Here is a 23,427-nt window from a genome sequence, read left to right on the forward strand (position 1 = left end):
GTTCTAATGTGTTAGGACTACCTTAATTAATGACTTTCATTAAAGTAGTGGGCCTGGGTTAATTCATAAATACGTCCCAAGGGAATAAGAAGAAATTAAGCTAATTTATGTCACTCAATAACTAAGAACTAAACTACAAAATAAGTTTCTACCTTCCATATATAAATATATTACAACGTCCATCTTGAACCATGAGCAGTAAAAGTTCAATACCAAAGTTGCCCTTTAGCCTTTTCGAATTTTTTAAGTTTTTTTGGTATAATCTTTTGATTTTTTAGGTTCTCTCATTTTTTAAGTTGATTGTTTTAGTTCGGTTGGGTTGGGTTGGGTTTGATTCTTTTCTTTTTCAAAACAGAAAATATGGAGTACCCCACACTTAAAAAAAAAAATATATGAAAAAAAGAAAGAAAGAAATAACAAAGTGTGCATCTAATTATATCATGTGTCAAATATATTGTGAAAATTATTGCTAAGCTAGCAAACACGGAAAGGAAAGGGAATTTCAGGAATGAACACAAGGGTGCTTTTGGAAATTTATGCGGAATAATGTTGTATTTGCTAATTATTTTCTTTTTCAAATATCTTTAATTCTTAATGTACAACTCTATTTATTGAATCATAAATGTATCTCATTAATTAACTTACATTAGGGTTGCCATGTTGAAATAAATGCATGCACCTCAACTACTAGAAGGCAATGTTATCTAGAATCTCTAATTATATCCCTTCAAAAACTTGATTTAATTACTTGATTTTCATAGAAATCAAATCAATAATTATCAAACCATGCGATTTAATTTCCAGAATTATTAATTATAGAAATTATAATTAGTGTAATTAGTTAACAGTAGAGAAGTTAGTTATGTATTTGTAATTTCATTTTCCCCCTCTTTTCATGAACTTAGATTAGGTACGCCAAGTTGAAATAAATGCATGCACCTCAAGTACTAGTTGAAGGCAACGTTATCTAGAATAATCTCTAATAATATCAAATCAAAAACTTGACTTATTTGTTTTAGAGATTTGATTTTCAATTATCAAGTCAAGAGATTTGATTTCCATAATTATAAAATCAAGAGATTTGATTCTCATAATTATTAAATTAAGAGATTTAATTCTCATAATTATCAAGATATTTATCTTATCTCATCATCTCCATGTAGTTCTTCTATAAATAGGAACCAATAACATATATTCAATTACAATAAAGAAATAGTAAAGATGTAGCTTTCAAATTTCTCATTCTTTTCTTTCTTTTCATCTCAATTTCTATTATATTTTATATTTTCTATCATGGTATCATAGTCCTTAGCTAACGCAATGCTTGATTTTGCTAACTATTTCTTCCAAAGACTTTTTTGCTAGCTTGTGTCCTACAAAATCTTCATCGCCCTTAAATTGTGTCTAGTCTCAAATCCATGTCTTCCGTGCATTTTTGTTAGTTGTAAACCTTTTTCGTTAGGTTCTTTATTAACTCAACTATTCTTTTTGGTATGTTGTGAGTATTGTTTAGAACAACATATCCAATTTTGGTATTTTATTTTTGGTCATATAATTGACTAAGGTCATATTTAAACCATTGTTGGCTCAAGCTTTTGGCCTATTGTTAGCCTTATGTTGGCTTTGGTCTATTATCAACCATTGTTGGTCATGGTTTCAGATTTGATGTTTCGGCTGCCAGTCACTTTTATCACTTCATCACCCGTGCCACTTTTATCTCCTCATCATCCACTTTTTAACTTGATCTGTTTAGTTCGATTCGGTTCGGTTTGGTTCAATTCGATTCTTTTATTTTCTTTTTCAAAATAGAAACTATGAAGTACCCCACATTTTAAACGAACAAAAAGAAAGAAACAACCAAGTGTGCATCTAATTATAAGTGTCTAACATATTGTGAATCTTATTGCTAAGCAAGCAAACACAAAAAGGAAAGGGAATTTCAGGAATGAACGCAAGGGTGCTTTTGGAAATTTATGCGGAATAATGTTGTATTCGCTAATTACGTTCTTTTTCAAAAGTCATTAATTCTTAAGAACTCTATTTATTGAATCATAAATGTATCTCATTAATTAACTTACATTAGGGTTGCCATGTTGAAATAAATGCATGCACCTCAACTACTTGAAGGCAACTAATTAATTTGTCTAGAATCTGTTATATGTTTTTTTTTTTTTTTTTATATCTACTGATGGATAAAATATGGATGTATAAATTTTAAAAATGAGATATACTTAGTTTAAGAGAATAAAATAAAATAAAGATATAGCCTTAATAACTATTATAAAATGATTCGTACAAGAAATGTATGGCTTCCCCTGATCACTATAATGGAATTGGAAATAACCATTTTATCTTTTATTTTTTTTGTATGTTAGAGATGATATTTAATCTCATTTGATTATTATCCAGACTTGATTTACATAATTATCAAATCAAGAGATTTGATTTTCATAATGATCAAGATATTTATCAGCTGATATCATCTCCATTTGATTTTTCTATAAATACGGACTAATACTTTATATTCAATCACAATGGAGAATAGTTAAGATGAATGGAGAATAGTAAAGACGTAGATTTCAAAGTCTCTCATTCTCATCCTTTCTTCTTTTTTTTTTCTTTTTTTTTTTTCCATTCATCTTAATTTCTATTATATTTTAAATTTTCTATGATGGTGTCATAGCTAGTCCCTAGCTAATGCAAGTCTCGATTCTGTGAACTATTTCTTCTAAATAATTTTTTGCTATCTTTGCAATTGCGTCCAACAAATTCTTCATCGTCCTTCAACCATGCCTAGTCTCAAATCCATGTCTTTAGAATCTTTGTTAGTTGTAAACCTTTTTTGTTAGGTTCTTTATTAACTCAACTATTCTTTCTGTTGTAAGCATTGTTTGAAACCCCATATCCATTTTTGGTATTTATTTTTTGTGAGACCCCAAAAATTTAGTGTGTTTTATTTATTTATATTTTATTTATTCTTTTTTTTTAAGGATATTTTTTTTATGAGTCCAATATGATGGTTGTGGGTTTTTGGGTTGTTGTAGGTGTTGTGGGCCAAATTTTAGGTCTGAAAGAGAGGAGAACTAGGCCCAGCCCGTGAGCTAGCTAGGAGCCCAGCCCCCTTTTTCAAAATGGCGCCGTTTAGTAGTTGGGAAGTAAATTTTTTTTCTCCACCTAGAACGGTGCAGTTTTGGCATGTAAGGTGAAAAAACCCTAACTTTCTTCTCCCTTTTTTTTTTTTTTTTTTTTTCCTTATGTGCCACTCACTCCCTTCTCTTTCTTTCTTCTCTTTTCCTCTTCATCCTTCATCCTCCCACTCCCGTGGCCTTCAGCGCCTCCTTCCGTCACCACCACTGTGTACCTTGCCCAATCCGCGCAACAACCATCCTTCCCGTCTGCCTCCACCGTGTACCTTGCCCAATCTGCGCGCCTCTTCAACTGTCATCTTGTGAAGCCTCGACCATGACAACTGCTTGTAGAGAGTTCACTACAAGAGGAAGTGTTAACCTCTATGCATGAAGTCCGAGTTGTGGATTTTGAAGAATTGAAGACTCTTCAAAGAGCTACTGGATAGTTGAAAGATAGTCAGAAAGTCAAGAGGACCTGCGCACTATAGTTTGGATTAGGATGGTATTCTACTGTTCCAAAATTGTAAGGTGATTCCCACTAATTCAGAGTTTAAGGAGAGAATTTTAGCAGATGCACATGTGGCTCCTTATTCAGTTCACCCTGAAAGTATGAAGTGTACCGAGACTTAAAAAGGAATTTTTGTGGGAAGGGATGAAGAGGATCATTGCCATGTTCGTTGAGAGATGTACCACTTGCCAACAAGTTAAACTCGAGCACCAAAGACCTGCTGGTGATCTCTAGCCTCTATCGATTTCAGAATGGAAATAGGATGACATTGCTATGGGTTTTGTAGTGGGTTTGCCGAGAACTCCCAGCGGGAAGAATTCGATTTGCGTGATTATCGACTCGTTGACCAAGAGTGCTCATTTCCTACCTATCACTAATACCAACACCTTGGGGAAGCTGACACAGTTGTATGTGAAAGAGATAGTCTGGTTGCATGGGATACCCAAGACCATTGTATCTGATCAGGACCCGAGATTCACATCCCATTTTTAGAAGAGCTTACAGGCGTCCATGGGCACAAAGTTGAAGTTTAGCAGTTGAAGAGCTCACATGTTCCTCCTCGGTATTAGGTTGATGCTTTCAACACAACTACTTACATTATCAAACAGTTGCTAATGTCAGTTCTTGGCGATATTTCACCTCTAGGGTCTATATTACATGGCATGCTTAATTTGATGAGACATATTTTCCTTTTTTGAGCACTTCACGTGCCACTTCTCCCACTGACAATGGGTTTTCAAATTTTTTGGAGCCATGTTCTCTTGCACTACCTTCTAGGATCTCATCTTCCACTAATACGCATCCCATTGTTGACCGTTGTCGTTATTGTGTTGATGACCTTGCTACTGAGTCCTTGCAAGTTCCTTCCTCTGCCACATAGTCTATTTCTCTTGATCATCATTCTGAATTTATTGTTGTCGATTCCATGGCCCGTTCAACACCTGCTTCGTCAACTCCTCCTGCCTCTCATCCCATGCTTACTCGTGCCAAATTTGGTATTTTCAAAACCTGACATCCAGCACATCTCAGTCTTGTGCAATCTTCACCGCTGCTTCATGCTTTGCTTGCCACCTCTGAGCCTAAAAGGTTCAAAACTGCAACAAAGAATCTAGCTTGGCTTGCTGCCATAAATGACAAGATGAAGGCACTTCAAACCAATCACACTTGGAATCTTATTCCTCAGCCTTCCAACACTAATTGTCGGTTCCAAATGGGTTTTCCGGACAAAATTTCTTTACGATGGATCCATTGATCTCTTCAAAGTGCGCCTTGTTGCAAAGGGCTATACTCAACTTCTCGGCCTTGACTACACTGACACCTTAATCCAGTGGTCAAAGCTCCTACAATTCGTGTTGTTCTCTCCCTTGTAGTGTCTCATAAGTGGTCATTACGTCAGCTTGACATAAAAAATACTTTTCTTAATGGCATCCTTCATGAAAATGTTTACATGGAGCAATCCCTGGGCTATGTTGATCCTCGACATTCTCTCCATGCTTGCAAATTGAAGAAAGCTCTCTACGACTTGAAACAAGCCCCATATACTTGGTTTCAACGCTTTAGTTCATTTCTCTTAAAATTTAGTTTTTCATGTAGTCGAGAGGACCCCTCTCTCTTTGTTTTTAATCAGAAGGATGATCTCATCTATCTGCTCTTATATGTTGACGACATCATTCTCATAGGGAACAATTATTCTCTTCTCAACCGATTTATTCAGCAGTTGCACTCGATGTTTGCCATCAAGGATTTAGGCTCCTTGAGTTACTTTCTTAGACTCAAGGCCTCTCCCATCACCAACGGCATTTTTCTTAGCCAAACCAAGTATGCTACTGACATCTTGGCATGAGTTCAATTACTCGACAACAAACCGGTTCCTACGCTCATGGCTGTGTCTCAACAACTCTCTTCCGACGGTTCCCCATTTGTGGATCCTACTTCATATCGCTCATTGGTTGGTGCCTTGTAGTACTTGACGATTACCCGTCAACTCCATAAGTCAATTTCTTCATGCGCCAACTGATGATCATTTTCAAGTGGTCAAGCGAATTATTCACCATGTCAAAGGCATACTTCATTTTGGTTTGAGGTTCACTTTGTCTTCCTTTAGGGCCTTAGTAGCATACTCGGATGCAGATTGGGCTGGGTGCCCTGACATTAGATGCTCCACCTCTGGCTACTCGATCTATCTTGGCAATAATTTTGTATCCTGGAGTGCCAAGAAATAGCCAACTGTTTCTTGCTCCAGCTGTGAATCCAAATACCGTGATCTCGCCCTCACTGCTGCTGAAGTTCTATGGCTCACTCATCTCCTACGTGATCTTCGGGTCACCTTAACTCATTGGCCTCTTCTTCTTTGTGACAACAAAAGCGCTATTATTCTGAGTTCAAATCCAGTGTCCCACAAGCGTGCTAAGCACATTGACCTTGACTATCATTTTCTGAGTGAGCTTGTTGTCTCTGGTACTCTTCGCACTCAGCATGTTCCATCCCACTTGCAAGTCACCAACATCTTCACCAAGAGTGTTTAACTGGCCCTTTATGTTTTTTTTTTTCGTTCCAAGCTTTGAGTTTATATTAATCCCACTCTTAGCTTTCGGTGAGTGTAAAGGATTCCAATAAATCAACCATTGAGTTACAGAATCCTCCTTAATCTTTTCCTTCTTGATTGTAGGAGATGCCGTTTTATCTCTTGTGGTTGTTTTCCTTTTTTGATGTAGATATTGTCTTTGTATCCAACTGTACTCTACTTGTACACATATTATGAATGGAAAACTCTCCACCCCAAAAATATGTGGTGGTTTACAAACATTATTACTTATCACCCTCAGACAGATGGCCAATTAGAGTGCACTATTCAGACTTTTGAAGACATGCTACGAGATGGCACCTTATGAGGCTCTCTATGGGAGGAAATGTAGATTACCGTTATTTTGGGATGAAGTTGGTGAAAGCAAACTTCTTGGGCCAAAGATAGTTCAAGAGATGAAGAATCAACTCTGGATCATAAGAGACAGGATGGCGGCAGTTCAAAGTTGCCAGAAGAGTTATGCAGACACAAGAAGAAGAGATATATCATTCGAAGAAGATGATTGGGTGTACCTCAAAGTCTCACCCATGAGGGGCATCGAGTGGTTTAAAAAGAAAGGGAAGCTTAGCCCAAGGTATGTTGGCCATTTTCAAATAGTGGAGAAGGTTGGGCCTGTTGCTTACAAGATTGCATTACCAGAATATTTTGGAGACATGCACGATGTGTTTCATGTATCCTCGCTGAAGAAGAGTTTCCGGCAACAGGAGCCACGACTGGTTGACTCGGGTAGCCTCCAACTGCAGCCTAACCTTACCTATGAGGTAGCACCGAAGCAAATTGTGGATTGGAAGGAGTAAAGGCTGAGATCCAAGACAATACCATTGGTGAAGGTGTCATGGGGAGGTCCAATGGCTCAAGACTTCACTTGGGAGAGAAAGACAGACATGAGAGAGCATAACCCGCATATGTTTAGGTATTATTGATTGTATGTCTTATTTCAAGCATGTTTTAAGCTTTATCTTGTATTTTGTCTTGGAATTGATAGATTAAGCTTGTCAATTTTGAGGACAAAATTCTTTTAAAGGGGGAAGGACGTGAGACCCCAAAAATTTAATGTGTTTTTAATTTAATTTTATTGTATTTTATTCTTTTCTTTAAGAGTATATATATTTTTTTATGAGCCCAATTCAATGGTTGTGGGTTTTTGGGTTGTTGTAGGTGTTGTGGGCCAAATTTAAGGCCTGAAAGAGAGGAGAACTGGGCCCAGCCTATGGGATAGTTGAGAGCCCAACCCTTCATTCAAAATGGCGCCGTTTAGTAGCTAGGAAGTAATTTTTTTCTTCCCTTGGAACAGCTTCCTTTTGGCATGTAGGATGAAAAAACCATAGCTTTCTTCTTTCTTTTTGCTCCTACGCCGCTCACTCCCTTCTCTTTCTTTCTTCTCTTTTCTTCTTCTTCCTTCCTCCTCCCACGCCCGTGACCTACAACACCTCTTCTCGTTGCCACCCTGTCTTTGCCACATGGTTCTCGCGTAATAATCATCCTTCCCGTCTGCCTCCACCGTGTACCTTGCCCAATCTGCGTGCCTCTTCGACTGGCGCCTCATAAAGTCTCAGCCATGGAAGTTGCTCACCGCTGCTACCCACCACTTGTCGCACGCCAAGCGTGAGACGCTCGTGAAGCCCGATCCGCCCTGCACCCCCAATCACAGCTGAGGCTGCATTTGTTGAGAGCCACCCCTCGGCCTACAAATAGGCCGAGCTCCTCATCCCTCAAACCACTCCTCAATAAGCTTCCTCATCTCCCAAAACCATGTTCTAGCATTTCCCCACCTTATGATCTACATCCCGAAACCCTTAGGGTTAGTTTTGCCCTAACGCCGTCCTGCGCCGCCATTCCTAGCTGCCTTCTAGTGGCCACGCAACCACCCCTGTGCACCCCACTTCCCTTTCCCTCTATCCTATTCCTTGGGTTCCACCAAACCCGTGAGCTAAAGCTCATAGTAGTCGCTGTCCCGCCGTGCTCCGTTGCACCCCGCCGCAAAAATCCTCACCTTCACCCACTAACTCATCAAATTTGCCATCTTTGTTAAAAGAAACCCATTTTAACCCCTCTATTCTATCAGTTTCACCACTGCCACCGCCTGCAGCCACTACTCAGCCGTGCTCCGCCCCTCTAGACGCCAAGACAGTATGGCTTTATGCCACTTGCCTTGTATTTCATTTTATTGGATGACCAGTTTTTAATCTGACCAACTTTGTCCATCGGCACAACGACGCGCACACTCGTTCAATCGCGAGACCCCGTAAACCATCACACACGATCATCCAAAATATTTTCCTTCCAAGTTGTAAGTAACTCTCCAGTGCGACTCTTGGAATTCTAACATGAAATTAATCGCTAACTTTGCTGCAATCTAGTTGTGTTGAGAAGAGCCTTGGGCCTGGGGAAGTGTTGGGAATAATTGATGTGATTGTTATCGAATTTTAGGCCGAAGGCCGCATGTAGTTGGGGTTTGTGAATTGGTGGCATTGTGACTTGTGTGTTGTTGTGTGGTTGACTATTTGTGCTATGCCATGTCATTCAGTAAACTGCCTATCATTTATCTGCATATTCATCATTATTAAATCTGTTATGAATTATTCATCTGTGCTATGCTATATGGAGTAATCTGAAACTGGTTTTGGTGTCATTGGTAAAATATTATATTTTTTGTGTGGGTGCGTGTGTGTCACAACTGAGATGAGACATTATCTCAGTGGAGCTCTTCTGGTCACTTGGGAGCGTGTACAACTGAGTGACATCCCCTCGGCTGTTGCTGGGCGACAACAAACTCAACCAAGATAGTAACGCTCTTGGTACGACTCCAAAGGCCCTCTGCTAGCGGGGGCTAGAGGATGCCTAGTCACGTTATGCGCCGGCGCGGAGCTGGGCATCACTAATAACTAAGTCACACGCGCGGTTGTTACCCGTGTTGTGACTAAGGGAGTCAGGGTATGCGGGTGGTCCCGAGGGGAGACCGTGGTGTACACTGTAATAAATGGTTTTGTTTTGGGCACAAAAGGATTTTTGACGTGAGTGATTATAAGGAATGCATCTTAGGGATGGTTGTAAAAATGAACATTTTTAGGATTATTGCCTCCATGGTTGTTGTCCTTTGTTTGTTGTATAATTTCATGCTTGAATCTCTTGAATGTCTCTCTGTTGATTTATTTACTGAGATTGTGAAATATCATTGTGCTATTCCTACCTACGGTTCCGTTTCATGGGATCGTCGACTTTGATGCAGAGGAAGGGTATGAGCTGGAGGGACCCACCCCACCTAAGGAGTGATGGCACGAGATTTTTCGTGTTATTTGTTGTTGGACCTTTGTTTTCATTTCCTTTATTTCAGCCAGATGATTGTACTAACCTCTTGGAAAACTTTATTTCAGGTTGTATTGTTGTTAAACTTATGGTACTTAGTTTTTGACTGCCTTATATTTTTTCACTGCGATATTTATGTTGTACACATCTTACATGTTTGTACACACTTGCACAATGCGATGGGATGTATGATCCATGTGGTCATCATCTCGGTGTCATGACTTCCACCAAATCACACATGGGGGGTCGGGGGTTCCACATTTTTAGTCCTGTAATTGACTAAGGTCATATTTAGTACATTGTTGGCTCAATCTTTCGACCTATTGTTAGCCCTATATTGACTTTGGTCTATTATCAACCATTGTCACTCATAGTTCTAGATTTGATGTTCCGGCTACCAGTCATTTTTTATCACTTCATCACCACTTACTGTCACTTTTATCATCTCGGCTGTCAATTTACAAATATGAAGTACATTCAAATTTCAAACTGAAGATTTCAAAGTTATCCATCTTGAATTTAGGGGATGTTTAAGATAATATTAAAATAAGAATTTGATTTGATTAATATCCTAATTTAATTTTCATAATAATCAAAATATGTACGTTATATATCTCATCTCCATGTAATTTATCTATGAATAGTGATCAATGCTAGCTTTATATTCAACCAGGATAATATATACTATTAAAGATCATGTACTTAAACTCTCTCTCTCTCTCTCTCTCTCTCTCTCTCTCTCTCGTTCTCCTCCCTCTTTCAATTTCTAATATATTTTAAATTTTCAATCTATATAAAAATCTAAAAACTGGATTGTTTTTTTTTCTGTAAATAATTAGTGGGAAGAAAGGATATGCCGTGTGCGGGGATATTGACCGAAGATAAGCCCCAGCCCATAATCCCATTAGGCGAGGTTATATACGTACTGTTGAATTTGTTGATCCATGCACGCAATTTTTGTTCCATCCAAAAGTTGCAGTGCTTATATATAATAGAAAATGATTCTTATGACAACGGTCGAGCGATTGAAAATGTCTCATCCAAACTGCCCATGCATGCATGTATGTAAGGAGCTGTATTGTCTGAAATTTAACAACCGCTTAGATTTTTTCAGCGATATGAAATCAAATATGATACAAAGGGACCCATATGTAATTTCCCATTATTCTCTCGTTCTCCAATATTGTTGTAGGGAACTTTAAGAGATATATGTGTTAAAATATATATAATATAAATATTAAAATCAAACTATTTACGTCAACTTAACTTTTTGGGACAAGTGGTGATTTCACATTATATAAAAATAAAGGCATTGAGTTCGGACCTTAACCCTACACTTTACTATTTAATTAATTATTTTATAAGTTAGATATATCGTCTTAACCTCTTGGAACAAATGATGATTTCATAATATATATATATATATATATATGTTGGTATGGTTTGGTACTCTTGATGTATTAATTTGATTCTTTACTTATAGTAAGAGTTTAGTGAAAGTTATATATTACTAAAAATAAAAAGTTGGAATTGACATCTCATGAGTTCTTTATTGCATTAGACCTCCCACCATTTTTCAGATTTTCAATTATGAAAGTATGTGTGTACTTTCCAATTCTGATACATATATGAGGTTAATTAAACAATATCTTATTAATTCCTCCCTAATTAATACTACAGAAAACATCAAGTTATTAAATACATTATCTTTTATACATTATTAATTGTTATATACTTGTATAGATGGCAGTTTTAGTTTAGAATTTTTCATAAAGAACTTTGATTTTGGGATTTTTATAACTGCCAAGCTTTCTTTAGTATGTGGTATTCCTCCTATGAAAATGGGAGAAATTAATAAGATTTATGGATACCGTCCCTTTTCTTATGATTTAAGTATTAAATGATACAATTTATGTGAAAGTTCGGCTCAACGAGAATAAGTTTGAACAACTTCATATTTATTTTATTTTATGGCGTAACTATATCTTTAGAAAGAGAATAAATAAAACATTTAGAAAACAAGAAAAAAATCATAATTATACTATTTATGTTGCTTGAATCGTTATATATATATATATATATATTATATATAACTTTTGATATATGAATATATAAACTATATAATGATATTTAGAGAATTTCAAGGTTTCTTTTCAAAACTTGTAGATAAAAGCGTAAAATGTAATATAAATAATTGATTTATTAAAAATTAAGTAGTTCGGGAATAAATCCGAAATGATAAATTAATAAATTAATAAGCTAGTTATAATTTATGAACATATATATAATGTAACTCGATGATAAATTTGAACTTGATTTGTTAAGCCAATATATATGACTAGTTAACACTCACTACTCGATCAAACTCAATAATTCCATTACACGCCTAATCACAATTGAGGTGTCACACAAATTCCACTTGGCAATTGGCAAACATTGAACTTGGGTTAAGAGTGCATGCCCCGAGAGAAAAAGAAGAAAGCTAATTTATGTTCCTCAATAATTAAGAACAAAACTACAAAATAAGTAATTTCTACCTTCCATATTTAAATATATAACTTCCATCTTGAACCATGAGCAGTATAAGTTCAATACCAAAGCAGCAACGTTATCTAGAATATATGGTAATGCCAAATCAAAAACATGATTTAATTATTTTCAGTTGAATTTCATTATTATCAATTTTCATAGTTATCAAATCAAGCGATTTAATTTTCATAATTATCAAATCAAGATATTTAATTCTCATAATTATCAAATCAAGAGATTTAATTTTCATTATCATTATCAAGATATTTATCTTATATCATCATCTCCATCTATTGTGTTTATTTATCTTTTTTATTATTTTAAATATATAAAAAATGCTTTAAAAAAACATTTTGATCTCCTGCTCTACTATTTCATTGGTACAAATATGGGGTCCTAATACTTTATAAAGTATACAATATACTTAAGAGAATCCAAAGAAACTGGAAAAGCTTTTGATTCATACTCATGATTTTATTCACGCATACATAAAATGGCAAGATTTGCTACATATTACTTAATTTATTAGCATCTAAAACGTCTTGTAGGATCATCGAAGTCTGCACAGTACCAAAAAGAAAAAATACGTTAGTTCAAGGAATACACAAAGATCTAATTCTTTCAATAAAAATGAGAGAATCATAGAGAGATTAATACGTGTTGCAATCCACATTGGGGTCAATTGGTATAGGGTCATTGATATGGCAAAGTTGGGGAATCTGTTTAGCTCTATCGAGATTAATATGAAATCCTAGTGTAGCATTCTTCAAACATTGACAAACAGCCCTGCGTGTTTCAGTGGTGGAAGCCTCTTGGGTAAGTTTTTGAACACCTAGACAACAGAGAAAGTTGGGCGAGTCAGGGAGAGCACCCTCCAAGAACGGCTTGCATGGCAGCAAAATCACTAGGGCCTCGGGGCATGTCATGGCCTCTGAATGGCATGCACTCAAGATCAAAATCACGAACCCAAAAGTCAATGCAGACAAACCCCTCATTTTCTTCTCCATTTTCTTGCCACTATATATGGACTTTCTTCCTGATGATCTGCTACACAAATGAACTAACTTGCTTTATAGTGTAGAAGGCAACCTCAATTTATAAGGGTGTGCCACGAGTGCACTTATGGCAGCTATTGAACCGAGTTAAAACACTTCTTTTTTAAGAGAAAAATGTGTAATTGTAACCCTCCATTTTTCAGATTTTCAATTATGAAAGTATGTGTGTAGTTTTGGATTCAGATACATGAGGTTAATTAAACAATATCCTATTAATTGCTCCCTAATTAATACTACATAAAACATCAAGTTATTAAATACATTATCAAGTTATATACATAAAAAGATTGGTTTTGGATTTTCATAACCCCCAAGATTTCACTTGTACGTGGTATTCTTTCGCTCTAGGTGTGGGCAATTAATATAGTTTAGGGTCGGGTACCATCATTCTTCTTAAACAAATGAATAAGTCTACTGGACAAGCTGCTCGAGATCGACTCGAACAAATTAGAATTCAACTCAATTTGTTTATTAAGTGAAGTGTTCAAGAACACAAAAATATTATTATTATATTTTTTAAGAAGATGACGGTACTCAAATTTTATTAATAGCCCTCACTTATGATGAGAGAATACCGTGGTTACATCTAGACACCTGTAAGTTACATATAATCATAAAGTCCAAACCAAGGCATCAAAATGAACACAAAATTATGATTAATTATTAAATGATACAATTTGTATAAAGCTTAGCTCAACTTGCATAAGTTTGAATAATTTTATATTTATTATATTTTATAGTAGAATCTTATCTTTAGAAGGAGGATAAATAAGTATTTAAAAAATAAGAACAAAATATTCTTAATATTATGTATATATGTTGTATAAATCCTTGTGTGAGTGTCGTGTGTGTGTATATATATATATATATATATATATATATAACTATTTACAAAATTTTATAAAAGTTCAAAGTTTTTACTTAAAATTTGTAGATGAAATCATAAGATGTAATATAAATAATTGATTTATTCAAAATTAAGTAGCTCGTAAACAAACTCGAAATTAATTGAATATATAATACAATAAGCTAGTTTCTAGTGAACATAATTACGTATATAATACAATATATATGTAACTCGATGACAAACTTAAGCTCGACTTGTAATGAAATAAAAATGAAACCAATAAGGTCTAACCAAATACTACTCAACTTGAACTCAACTTGTTTATGCTCGCATTAATCATGATAATAATAGGTATCACACGAATTCCCCTTGGCAGCATTGAACCAGAGTTTTTTCTTTTCCTTTCTCTCTCTCTCTCGAAAAAGGAACACCTTCATTCATATAAAAGTATTCAGATACAGTAAACTATAAAAGTACAAGTAAAAATAAACTAAAAAAATTACATTACACTACAAAAGAGGTAGATCTTTTCTACTATGAAAATCCAAAAGACAAGGTGGAACTTCAGTAAAGGGTTTGCTTCCAAATGCATTATTGGCAGCTACCCATTGTGCAACTCCGTGCGTACATCGATTTTGCAAACGATGTATTTTGATAGTCTCCCATTCTTCAAAGCTATTCAACATAATTCTTGTGTCACGATTTATACCTTCTGCAATCTAGTCTTGGCTTTTTGTTGAATCTTTCAAAGTTGTAATTGTTCTTTGGGAGTCCCCTTCTAGCTTGATTTTCTTTAGTTGCAATCTTTGGGCTTCTTTCACTCTGATGTATGTAGCCATTGCTTCTCCTTGGTTCGGGTTGCAGCTGCTTGAATGCTTTGCTACAATGAAAGATACCACATTGTTGTTCGACCTATTGCCACTTATGTGCTGCTACTCGTTCTAACTACTACATCGAAAGTTACAGAAATACACTCTAGGGGAGGGGGGATCCATACTATACTTTGTTGCTGATTTTTCCATACCCATGCCTTATTGTGATCTTTAAAAGACTGGTTGACTTGTCTCATGAACCGATGGATGGATTGCTTTTTGGGATTATGAATAACTTGTTTTCGATAAAACCAGAGGTTATCTATTGCTATCATAGTAAAGAGTTGGAAATTATGGCAATCATCAGTATCAATTTGAAGATTGGATTCAAGATACACATGATCCAAGTATTGATATCTCGATTGCCAATGGAGGAGATATTGAGTGGCCAAGGGGACTGTCTCCACAATACTCTAGAGTAAAGGCAATCCAGGAAAAGGTGAGAGACGGATTGTTCAGCCGAATTGCAAATGGGGCAATCCAAGAGATCATTTTGGAGGATAAGACGATTTTCAGGAGAGCTATAGTGGGAAGAATGTTATTGAAGATCTTTCAGAGAAAGAGTTTTAGTCCGTCTTGAATTTTAAGCTTCCAAATTTTTTTCGAGATGGATAAATTGCCCTACTTTGTCTTAGGCGTTCTGAGTTTATGCTTGGTTGTGCTTGGTTTTTTTTTTTTTTTTTTTTTTGCTAAAGTTCTAGAAGCTTAGTTTCCTGTTTTGTCTTTGGTTTGTAATGTGTAACTTCGGTTTTCTTCCGCCACATATGCTATTTTAAATAAACCCCGGAGGAACCGTCCTCCTTCATAAAAAAAAATATATATATATATATATATATATATATATATATATATATATATATATATATATATACACACTCATTCATACACATCATGTTTATCATGTTGGCATCTATACTGCCTCATTTACTTTGCATAGACTTCTCGGGATCAAATTGTGATACTATTTGTTAGTCAATGAGATGTCAATTCCACTTCAAATTAATTGGTGTTAAAAATCTTTATTGCATTAGACCTCGAACTCTGCAAAAAGCAGTCATAAAGAGTGATATTGTGAATCCCGACATTTATAATATGAAATTAATGAATAACTGACCATGATGTTCCTTATTGTCTTGGTTTTGGCCTCGCGCTTATGCTAATAGTCGTTGATTTTATATGGAATGTGACTTAAGCTATGAGCGTATTGCTTCTTTTTTAGTTTAGAAAGTGTTAAATTCACAAAGATATCTCACCAAAAAATAAAAATAAAAATCACTGAACTTAATTGTCGTCGTTCATCAACAAAAATGGTTTTGATCAATAATGATAAAAGCATGTTTAGATTTTTACGCATCTCCAAGCATTACTATTGCAGTCTGCATGACTTTCATTAAAGTAGTGGGCTAGTGTTTTCATAAATATGTCCCGAGAGAGAAAGAAGAAAGCTAATTTATGTTACTCAATAATTAAGAACAAAACTACAAAATAAGTAATTTCTACCTTCCATATTTAAATATATAACTTCCATACCAAAGCAGCAACGTTATCTAGAATATATGGTAATGCCAAATCAAAAACATGATTTAATTATTTTCAGTTGAATTTCATTATTATCAATTTTCATAGTTATCAAATCAAGCGATTTAATTTTCATAATTATCAAATCAAGATATTTAATTCTCATAATTATCAAATCAAGAGATTTAATTTTCATAATGATCAAGATAATCATCTCCATCTATTTTTTATTTATTTAAATAGAGACAAATACTTTGTATTCAATTACAATGAAGAAATAGTAAAAATGTAGAAGCAACCTAAATTTATAAGGGCGCGCCACAAGTGCGCTTATGGCAACCATTGAAACGAGTTAAAACACTTCATTTTTCAGGAGCAAAATGTGTAATTAATGTAACCCACCATTTTTCAGATTTTCAATTATGTACTTTCCAATTCTGATACATGAGGTTAATTAAACAATATCCTATTAATTATTCCCTAATTAATACTACAGATCTTTTATACATTATTAAGTTATATATTGTATATATAGATGGCAGTTTTATACTTTTTCATAAAGAACTTTGATTTTGGGATTTTTATAACCACCAAGCTTTCTTTAGTATGTGGTAGTCCTTCTTTGAAAATGGGAGAAATTAATAAAATTAATTTATGGATACCGTTCCTTTTCATGAAATTAAAGAAAATGAATAACTTTACTGGACAAGCTTCTCAAAATTGGTTCACACAAACTTGAATTCAACTCAATTTTTTTATTAAATAAATTACTAGCGAACATAAAATTATGATTTAAGTATTAAATGATACAATTTATGTTAAAGTTCGGCTCAACGAGAATAACTTCATATTTATTTTATTTTATGGCGTAACCTTATCTTTAGAAAGAGAATAAATAAAGCATTTAGAAAATAAGAAAAAAAATCCTAATTATACTATTTATGTTGCTCGAATCGTTATATATATATATATATATATATATATATATATATTTAATTGATTGATTGAATACATATACTCATTCATACACGTGTTTATCATGTTGCCATCTATAGTAGTACGAGCTTATTGCTTCTTTTAGTTTAGAAAGTGTTAACTTCGCAAAGATATCTTAAAAAAAAAATTCACTTAACTTAATTAACGTTGTTCATCCGAAACAAAAATGGTTCTTATCAACAATGGTAAAAGCGCGTTTAGATTTGTACGACATCTACAAGCATTAGTACTGCAGTCTGCAGATGTATATATATATGGAGGTTATATAACCTCTAAAGTTGAGTAATTAATTGGGCCAGATCGAGAGAGCGTTGTAAAGAAACTAGGAATCGTTATATTCGTTTAATTAATCTTTTCATGCATATTTATAATATAAGGTAGCCAAAAAGAGTCGACCTTCAATATATTAATGTTTACAACCCAATATTTGGCTATATATATTGCTCTATCTATGCATGTTCCCCAATCTTTATTTCATGTTATCTCTGCTCCTTATGGAATCTTCATAATCTGCAAATTAAAAAAAAAAAAAAAAGGATATTAGTTGAGAAGATTCATCAAGAAAAAAAAAAGAAAGTTTCACATGAAAACATACCCAATATTAATTTATATGTAGTAGCTAGCTCATCATGATGAATCACTATTTTTTGGTCAAACCGTAAGCATGAAACAAGTAGCTAGAAATGCACATGCGTGCTCAAACACAGACGGCGTGCATAAACTCAGAGATAGGGAAAGAAATAAATTACTTGTTGCAATCCACATCGGATCTAATCGGAACCGGAGTTTTGACCTTGCAGAGGTCGGGAAGTTGTTCAGCCCTATCAGGCAAAATACCACCCTGGCCTATAACATTTTTGAAACAGACACACAGAGCCTTGCGATCTGCGGAGGTCGTAGCCTTATTTAGCACATCTTGTGCGCCTTGGCAGCAGCCAGCATTGGGTGGCGGTGGGCTAAAACCCGTCAAGAATGCCATGCAAGGCATCAAAGCTTTCAGTGCATCCTGGCATAGATCGGCTCTTGCAGTAGTTGCGCTTAGGATCAACATCATCATCATCAACCCAAAGGCCATTAGATTTGTCTTCTTCTCCATTAATCTCTTTTGGATTAAAGACTAATGCTTAGCTACAAATTTGAACCTGTTTTGATACATTGTATAGGTGCAAGCTGCTTACTGCTCTATTTATAGAGGAGTTGTAATGTGCTATTACTAACCTTAGTTAATGACTTTCATTAAAGTAGTGGGCCTGGATTTTCATAAATACGTCCTGAAAGAGAAAGAAGAAAGCTAATTTATGTTATTCAATAATTAAGAACAAAACTACAAAATAAGTAATTTCTACTTTCCATATTAAAAAATATATAAAGTCCATCTTGAACCATGAGCAAGTAAAAGTTCAATACCAAAGTTGCCCTTCAGCCTTTTCAGAAATTTTAAGTTTTTTTTTATGATTTTTGAATTTTGTAGGTTCCATATATATTTTAAATTTATCAGTTTAGTTCGATTCGGTTCGGTTCTTTTCTTTTCTTTTTCGAAAAAGAAAATATATATAGAGTACCCACATTTAAGAAAAAAAAGAAAAAGAAAAAGAAAGAAACAACCAAGTGTGCATCTAGTTATAAGTGTTCCCCAATATATTGTGAATCTTATTGGTAAGCCAAAAACAAAAGGGTGCTTTTGGAAATTTATGCGGAATAATGACGTTGTATTTGCTAATTTTATTCTTTTTCGAATGTCATTAATTCTTAAGAACTCTATTTGTTGAATCATAAATGTATCTCACTAATTAACTTACATTAGGAATGCCAAATTGAAATAAATGCATGCGCCTCAATTACTTGAAGGAAACGTTCTCTAGAATCTGTTATATGTTTTTTTTTTTTCTTTTTACATCTACTTATATATAAAATATGGATGTATAAATTTTAAAAAAGTAGTACTACATGTACTTACACTTTTACTTATAATTTTACTTATAAGATTCATTATGTTATTTTTCTTTTAAATTCAAATTTTGAATTTCAAATTTCATGATTTTAAGCATATTAATAACTGACATATAGAGAAATAAGTTTTTTTTAAAAAAAAAAAAAATTTCATAAGTACATCTAGCATTTTCCATTTCAAGAATGAGATATACCTAGTTTAATAGAATAAAATGAAATAAAGATATAGCCTTAATAACTATTATAAAATTATTCATACAAGAAATGCATGGTTTTCCCTTGACTATAATGGAATTGGTAATAACCATTTTGATTTTTTTTTTGTATGTTAGAGATAATATCAAATAAAAAATTTAAATTAATTATTTTCTAGACTTGATTTTTATAATTATCAAATCAAGAGATTTGGTTTCCATAATAATCAAATCAAGAGATTTTATTTTCATATTGATAATTAAGATAATTTACTTGATCTCATCTCCATTTAATTTTTCTATAAATAGTGACTTATACTTTGTATTCAATCACAATAGAGAATATAGTAATGATGTCGCATTCAAGGTCCTTTCATTCTCCTCATTCTCTTTTTTCAATATCAATATCTACAATATTTTCTTATTTTCAATCATGGTATCATAGTTCTCAGCTAAAGTCATGCTCCATTCTGTAAACTATTTCTTTTAAAACTTTTTCACTAGATTTGCGTCTCACAAAATCTTCATACCCCTTCAACCATGTCTTGTCTCAAATTCATGTTATCCAAGAATCTTTGTTAGTTGTAAAGCTTTTTTTTTGAGGTTCTTTGTTAACCCCAACTATTCTTTTTGGTCTTTTCTGAGCATTGTTTGAACTCCAAACCCATTTGGGTTTGAACTTTTATTTTTATTCTTATAGTTGACCGAGGTTATAATTACTCTATTGTTGGCTCAATATTTCGGCCTATTGCTAGCCTTATGTTGGCGGCCTTGGCCAATTATTGGTCATAGTTTCAGATGTGATGTTTCGATTGCCGATCACTTTTATCACTTCATCACCACTACTGCTACTTTTATCATCTCATAGGCAATCAATCAACGAATATGAAAACTACACTTAAATCTCAAACTCAAAATTTCAAAATTATCTACCTTGAGTTTAGGAGATGTTAGAGATAATATTAAATCAAATAAAAAATTTGATATGAAAAAATTGAATTGTTTATTTTATTTTGTATGAGAATTTGAGAAGGTTGTAATGATTAGATAAAATGAGATGAGATAAGTTAGAAGTTTCCTGAAAAACAAACTAATAATATTTTATTCAACTTTTAACTTTAATCTCAACTCATCTCATCTCATCTCATCTATCTACAAAAACAAACGAGGCCGAGTTTGGATATTGATTTTACACTTTCTTATTTAATTAAATATTTCGTGTGTTAGACAAAACTTAAAATTTTGAAACAAGTTGCGATTTTACAATATATAAGCATGGTGGTACTCTCAATGTATTAATATTGATTCCTTACTTATAGTAAGAGTTTAGTGAAAGTTTTATATTATTACAAAATAAAAAGTTTACGCGCTTGTACAGTCACAGTAGCCCTATTACTAGGAATATATGTATTAAATTCCATGATCCTGATACATAAAATACAATATGTAATGATCATGATCAAGGCCAATTACAAACAATTTTGTTTTAGTGGGAATTAATACAGACAAGAAAGAGAATGTTTCGGAGAGGACGGCAAGAAGCCGAGTCCATCCAATCATGCAAGGGAGAATTTGCATATGTGAGTTTTAGAACTAAAAAAACAATATAATAGTATAGTGATGGCCGGTTTGAGATGGTTTTTATAGTGGGCTATGGAACATTGTAGTCATCGGCTTCTTTTGTATAAAAAAAGTCCAGATCATCCTCGGGATATCCTTGGATCAACACAAGTGATCTTAATGGTCTCGAGAGAACAGTAATCCTTGTTCTTCATGTTCGTCAAAGCAGATTTTTGTCCAAAAAGTCAGAAACTGCAAGATTAACCAGACAGATTGTTAATGGCAGTGAGTCATCATGTACTTTGTATCGATCGATATTGGTCTTATTATATGTGCATGTTAATCTTCTCATCATTAGCCATTGATATCTAGAGATCTAACTTGGATATATATATATATATATATATATAAATATAATTTGCTATACACTTTCTAGCTAGTTTTGTTTCTGTTGACAGATTGTTCACAAGATGTGAAAATTCTTGTTTTCATGAACTTTTGTAAACCGATTTGATTCAATGTTCGAGTTGGATTTCCTTTCCTTCTTATGATGCAGAACTATTAATCTTGTTAAAAACCATCGTTATTGCTTAAAAAAAATGACTTTGGCTGCTGCAGCAACACTCACACTCACGCGTCCCAAAATTTGGCAACTGGGAAAGTGGCGATATATCATACACATCTTACTTCAAAAATGTAAGAAAAGAGAGAACTGGGATACTGAGAATGAACCCAAATGATCCAGAGGAGAATCCAAAGGCAGTCGTGAATGCAGATTACAGTATAGTTCAGGCTCCTCTACATGTCAACTCCAGAAAGTCGATTATTTCTCCTGTAGAGAACAATCATCATGTTGTGGCCGGAAAAGTAAGGCATCGTGGGAACCATAGGAGCCAACTTACATCAAAATCTGGCAGCGATAGAAGCAACTCTAATTCTTCACTTATGCAGCATAGCCACCGACGTGACAGATCTGGCAAGAAAAAGAGTTCTCTGGCAGAGGGAATTAGTAACTTATCATCCTGCTATAGCAGACACCCCACTCGGAGCGATTCCTCTGTAAGTCTTCTCTCCCAAAAATAATATCCCATATCCAAAAATGTGGTTTTTTTTTTTTTTTTTGTTAATTACATATATTACTGATTGATGTGTGAAAATTGATATTGAGAATTATATGGGTCGGATTGAACATGACAGCATCATAGAGAAGCATCCGTACCCAAGTTTGGGGCTTGGGATGAAGCAGACCCTTCATCAGGAGATGGATTCACAGTCATATTCAACAAAGTAAAGGAGGAAAAACAAATTGCATCTTCCCTTTACCCAGTTAATGTGCCACAACAACCGAGCTATCATTCCAATACTCAAAGACGGGGGCGTTCTTCCTCTAGATCAAAGGTATATATAATTCAGTTTATTTTGTCCTAATTACTTATGACTATATACATATATATAGCATAACAATCCTTATGGTACCATATATATGCAGATATGTTGCTGTCTGTTTTCATGCGGAAGAGAGTGATTTACAATTTCACATGGCTTTACTTTTGCTTTTCACTTGCTCCTCTAAAAGGTGACCAGAAAATGATTGTTGGCTTTGCTATTATCCTCAAAGTTTTTACTGAGGGTTACACTATTAAACACTTTTTTTTATGAGTCTATATTAAACTTGATACTGCAGAGTTAATTTCTTATTAATGTTTCTGGGAATTTCCTGATCTGTATGTTAAAGACCATTGGGGCAGTCGATATTCAGGATACACTATCCCTTCAAGGTGTTTAATTATAAGTTGCAGAACCTTTTTTTTTTTTAATTTGTCTTTTCATCTTTTTTATTTTATTTTATTTTATAACAGCAAATACTTCATTCATAATAAAGAGTATGCATACAAATAGATCCAATTACATAACAACATCTAACAAGATTCTAAAAAGAAGAAAATCTGGACATTGGTAGCACTACTATACAATATATATCATCTATAATTCTAGCATCTCTTAGAAGCAAATGGGCTGCCTCGTTTCCTTGTCGTCCAACGTGAGTCACTTCAATGTTTGACATATTTATATTAGTATCACCATTTGTAACGTCCCAAGTTACCTGCAATTTCTTATCTGGATTGCAGATAATTCGAGCACTCTTCACGCCCATGCACTCCTATCCGAATTATCCACGATCTGAATAGAAATTGTAGGGAACCAACATATCATTTTCAAATAGTTTGAACTTAGTATCCAACAACTTCAATTGAGACTAATAATCATTTTTTAAGTGTCAATGAATGACACTCTTCCTACTTTTTTTTTTCTCTAATCAAGCATATGTATTATATTATAAAAGGAAATATTTGAATACAAGAGAGTTCAAGGTGGATCA

At 34.2% G+C, this 23,427-nt stretch overlaps 3 protein-coding genes across 3 annotated transcripts; 1 reads left to right on the top strand and 2 right to left on the bottom strand.

Moving 5' to 3' along the window:
- Window positions 1–12,536: 12,536 nt before the first annotated feature.
- Window positions 12,537–13,132, bottom strand: LOC121264142 (non-specific lipid-transfer protein 1-like). Its single transcript, XM_041167216.1, has 2 exons — window positions 12,713–13,132; window positions 12,537–12,615 (listed from the first exon to the last, which is right to left on the bottom strand). The coding sequence occupies exons 1-2, from the start codon at window positions 13,060–13,062 to the stop codon at window positions 12,606–12,608; spliced, it is 360 nt and encodes a 119-aa protein (XP_041023150.1). The 5' UTR covers window positions 13,063–13,132; the 3' UTR covers window positions 12,537–12,605.
- A 4,546-nt stretch (window positions 13,133–17,678) lies between these two features.
- LOC121264144 (non-specific lipid-transfer protein 1-like) lies at window positions 17,679–18,478 on the bottom strand. Its single transcript, XM_041167220.1, has 2 exons — window positions 18,093–18,478; window positions 17,679–17,853 (listed from the first exon to the last, which is right to left on the bottom strand). Exons 1-2 carry the CDS (start codon window positions 18,437–18,439, stop codon window positions 17,847–17,849), a joined length of 354 nt encoding a protein of 117 aa, XP_041023154.1. The 5' UTR covers window positions 18,440–18,478; the 3' UTR covers window positions 17,679–17,846.
- Window positions 18,479–21,064: 2,586 nt separating this feature from the next.
- Window positions 21,065–22,744, top strand: LOC121266082 (RPM1-interacting protein 4-like). Its single transcript, XM_041169805.1, has 4 exons — window positions 21,065–21,332; window positions 21,666–22,106; window positions 22,245–22,445; window positions 22,537–22,744. Exons 1-4 carry the CDS (start codon window positions 21,327–21,329, stop codon window positions 22,570–22,572), a joined length of 684 nt encoding a protein of 227 aa, XP_041025739.1. The 5' UTR covers window positions 21,065–21,326; the 3' UTR covers window positions 22,573–22,744.
- The last annotated feature ends 683 nt before the right edge of the window (window positions 22,745–23,427 follow it).

The sequence above is a fragment of the Juglans microcarpa x Juglans regia genome, chromosome 5D, assembly GCF_004785595.1.
Source record: "Juglans microcarpa x Juglans regia isolate MS1-56 chromosome 5D, Jm3101_v1.0, whole genome shotgun sequence".
NCBI classification, from domain to species: Eukaryota; Viridiplantae; Streptophyta; class Magnoliopsida; order Fagales; family Juglandaceae; genus Juglans; species Juglans microcarpa x Juglans regia.

Bases quoted from the DNA above. Each gene is read 5' to 3' on its own strand.
- LOC121264142 (XM_041167216.1), bottom strand. From the start codon at position 13,062: ATGGAGAAGAAAATGAGGGGTTTGTCTGCATTGACTTTTGGGTTCGTG.
- LOC121264144 (XM_041167220.1), bottom strand. From the start codon at position 18,439: ATGGAGAAGAAGACAAATCTAATGGCCTTTGGGTTGATGATGATGATG.
- LOC121266082 (XM_041169805.1), top strand. The intron at 22,107-22,244 runs GTAAGTCTTCTC...TGAACATGACAG, and splicing joins CCACTCGGAGCGATTCCTCT to CATCATAGAGAAGCATCCGT. The intron at 22,446-22,536 runs GTATATATAATT...ATATATATGCAG, and splicing joins GTTCTTCCTCTAGATCAAAG to ATATGTTGCTGTCTGTTTTC.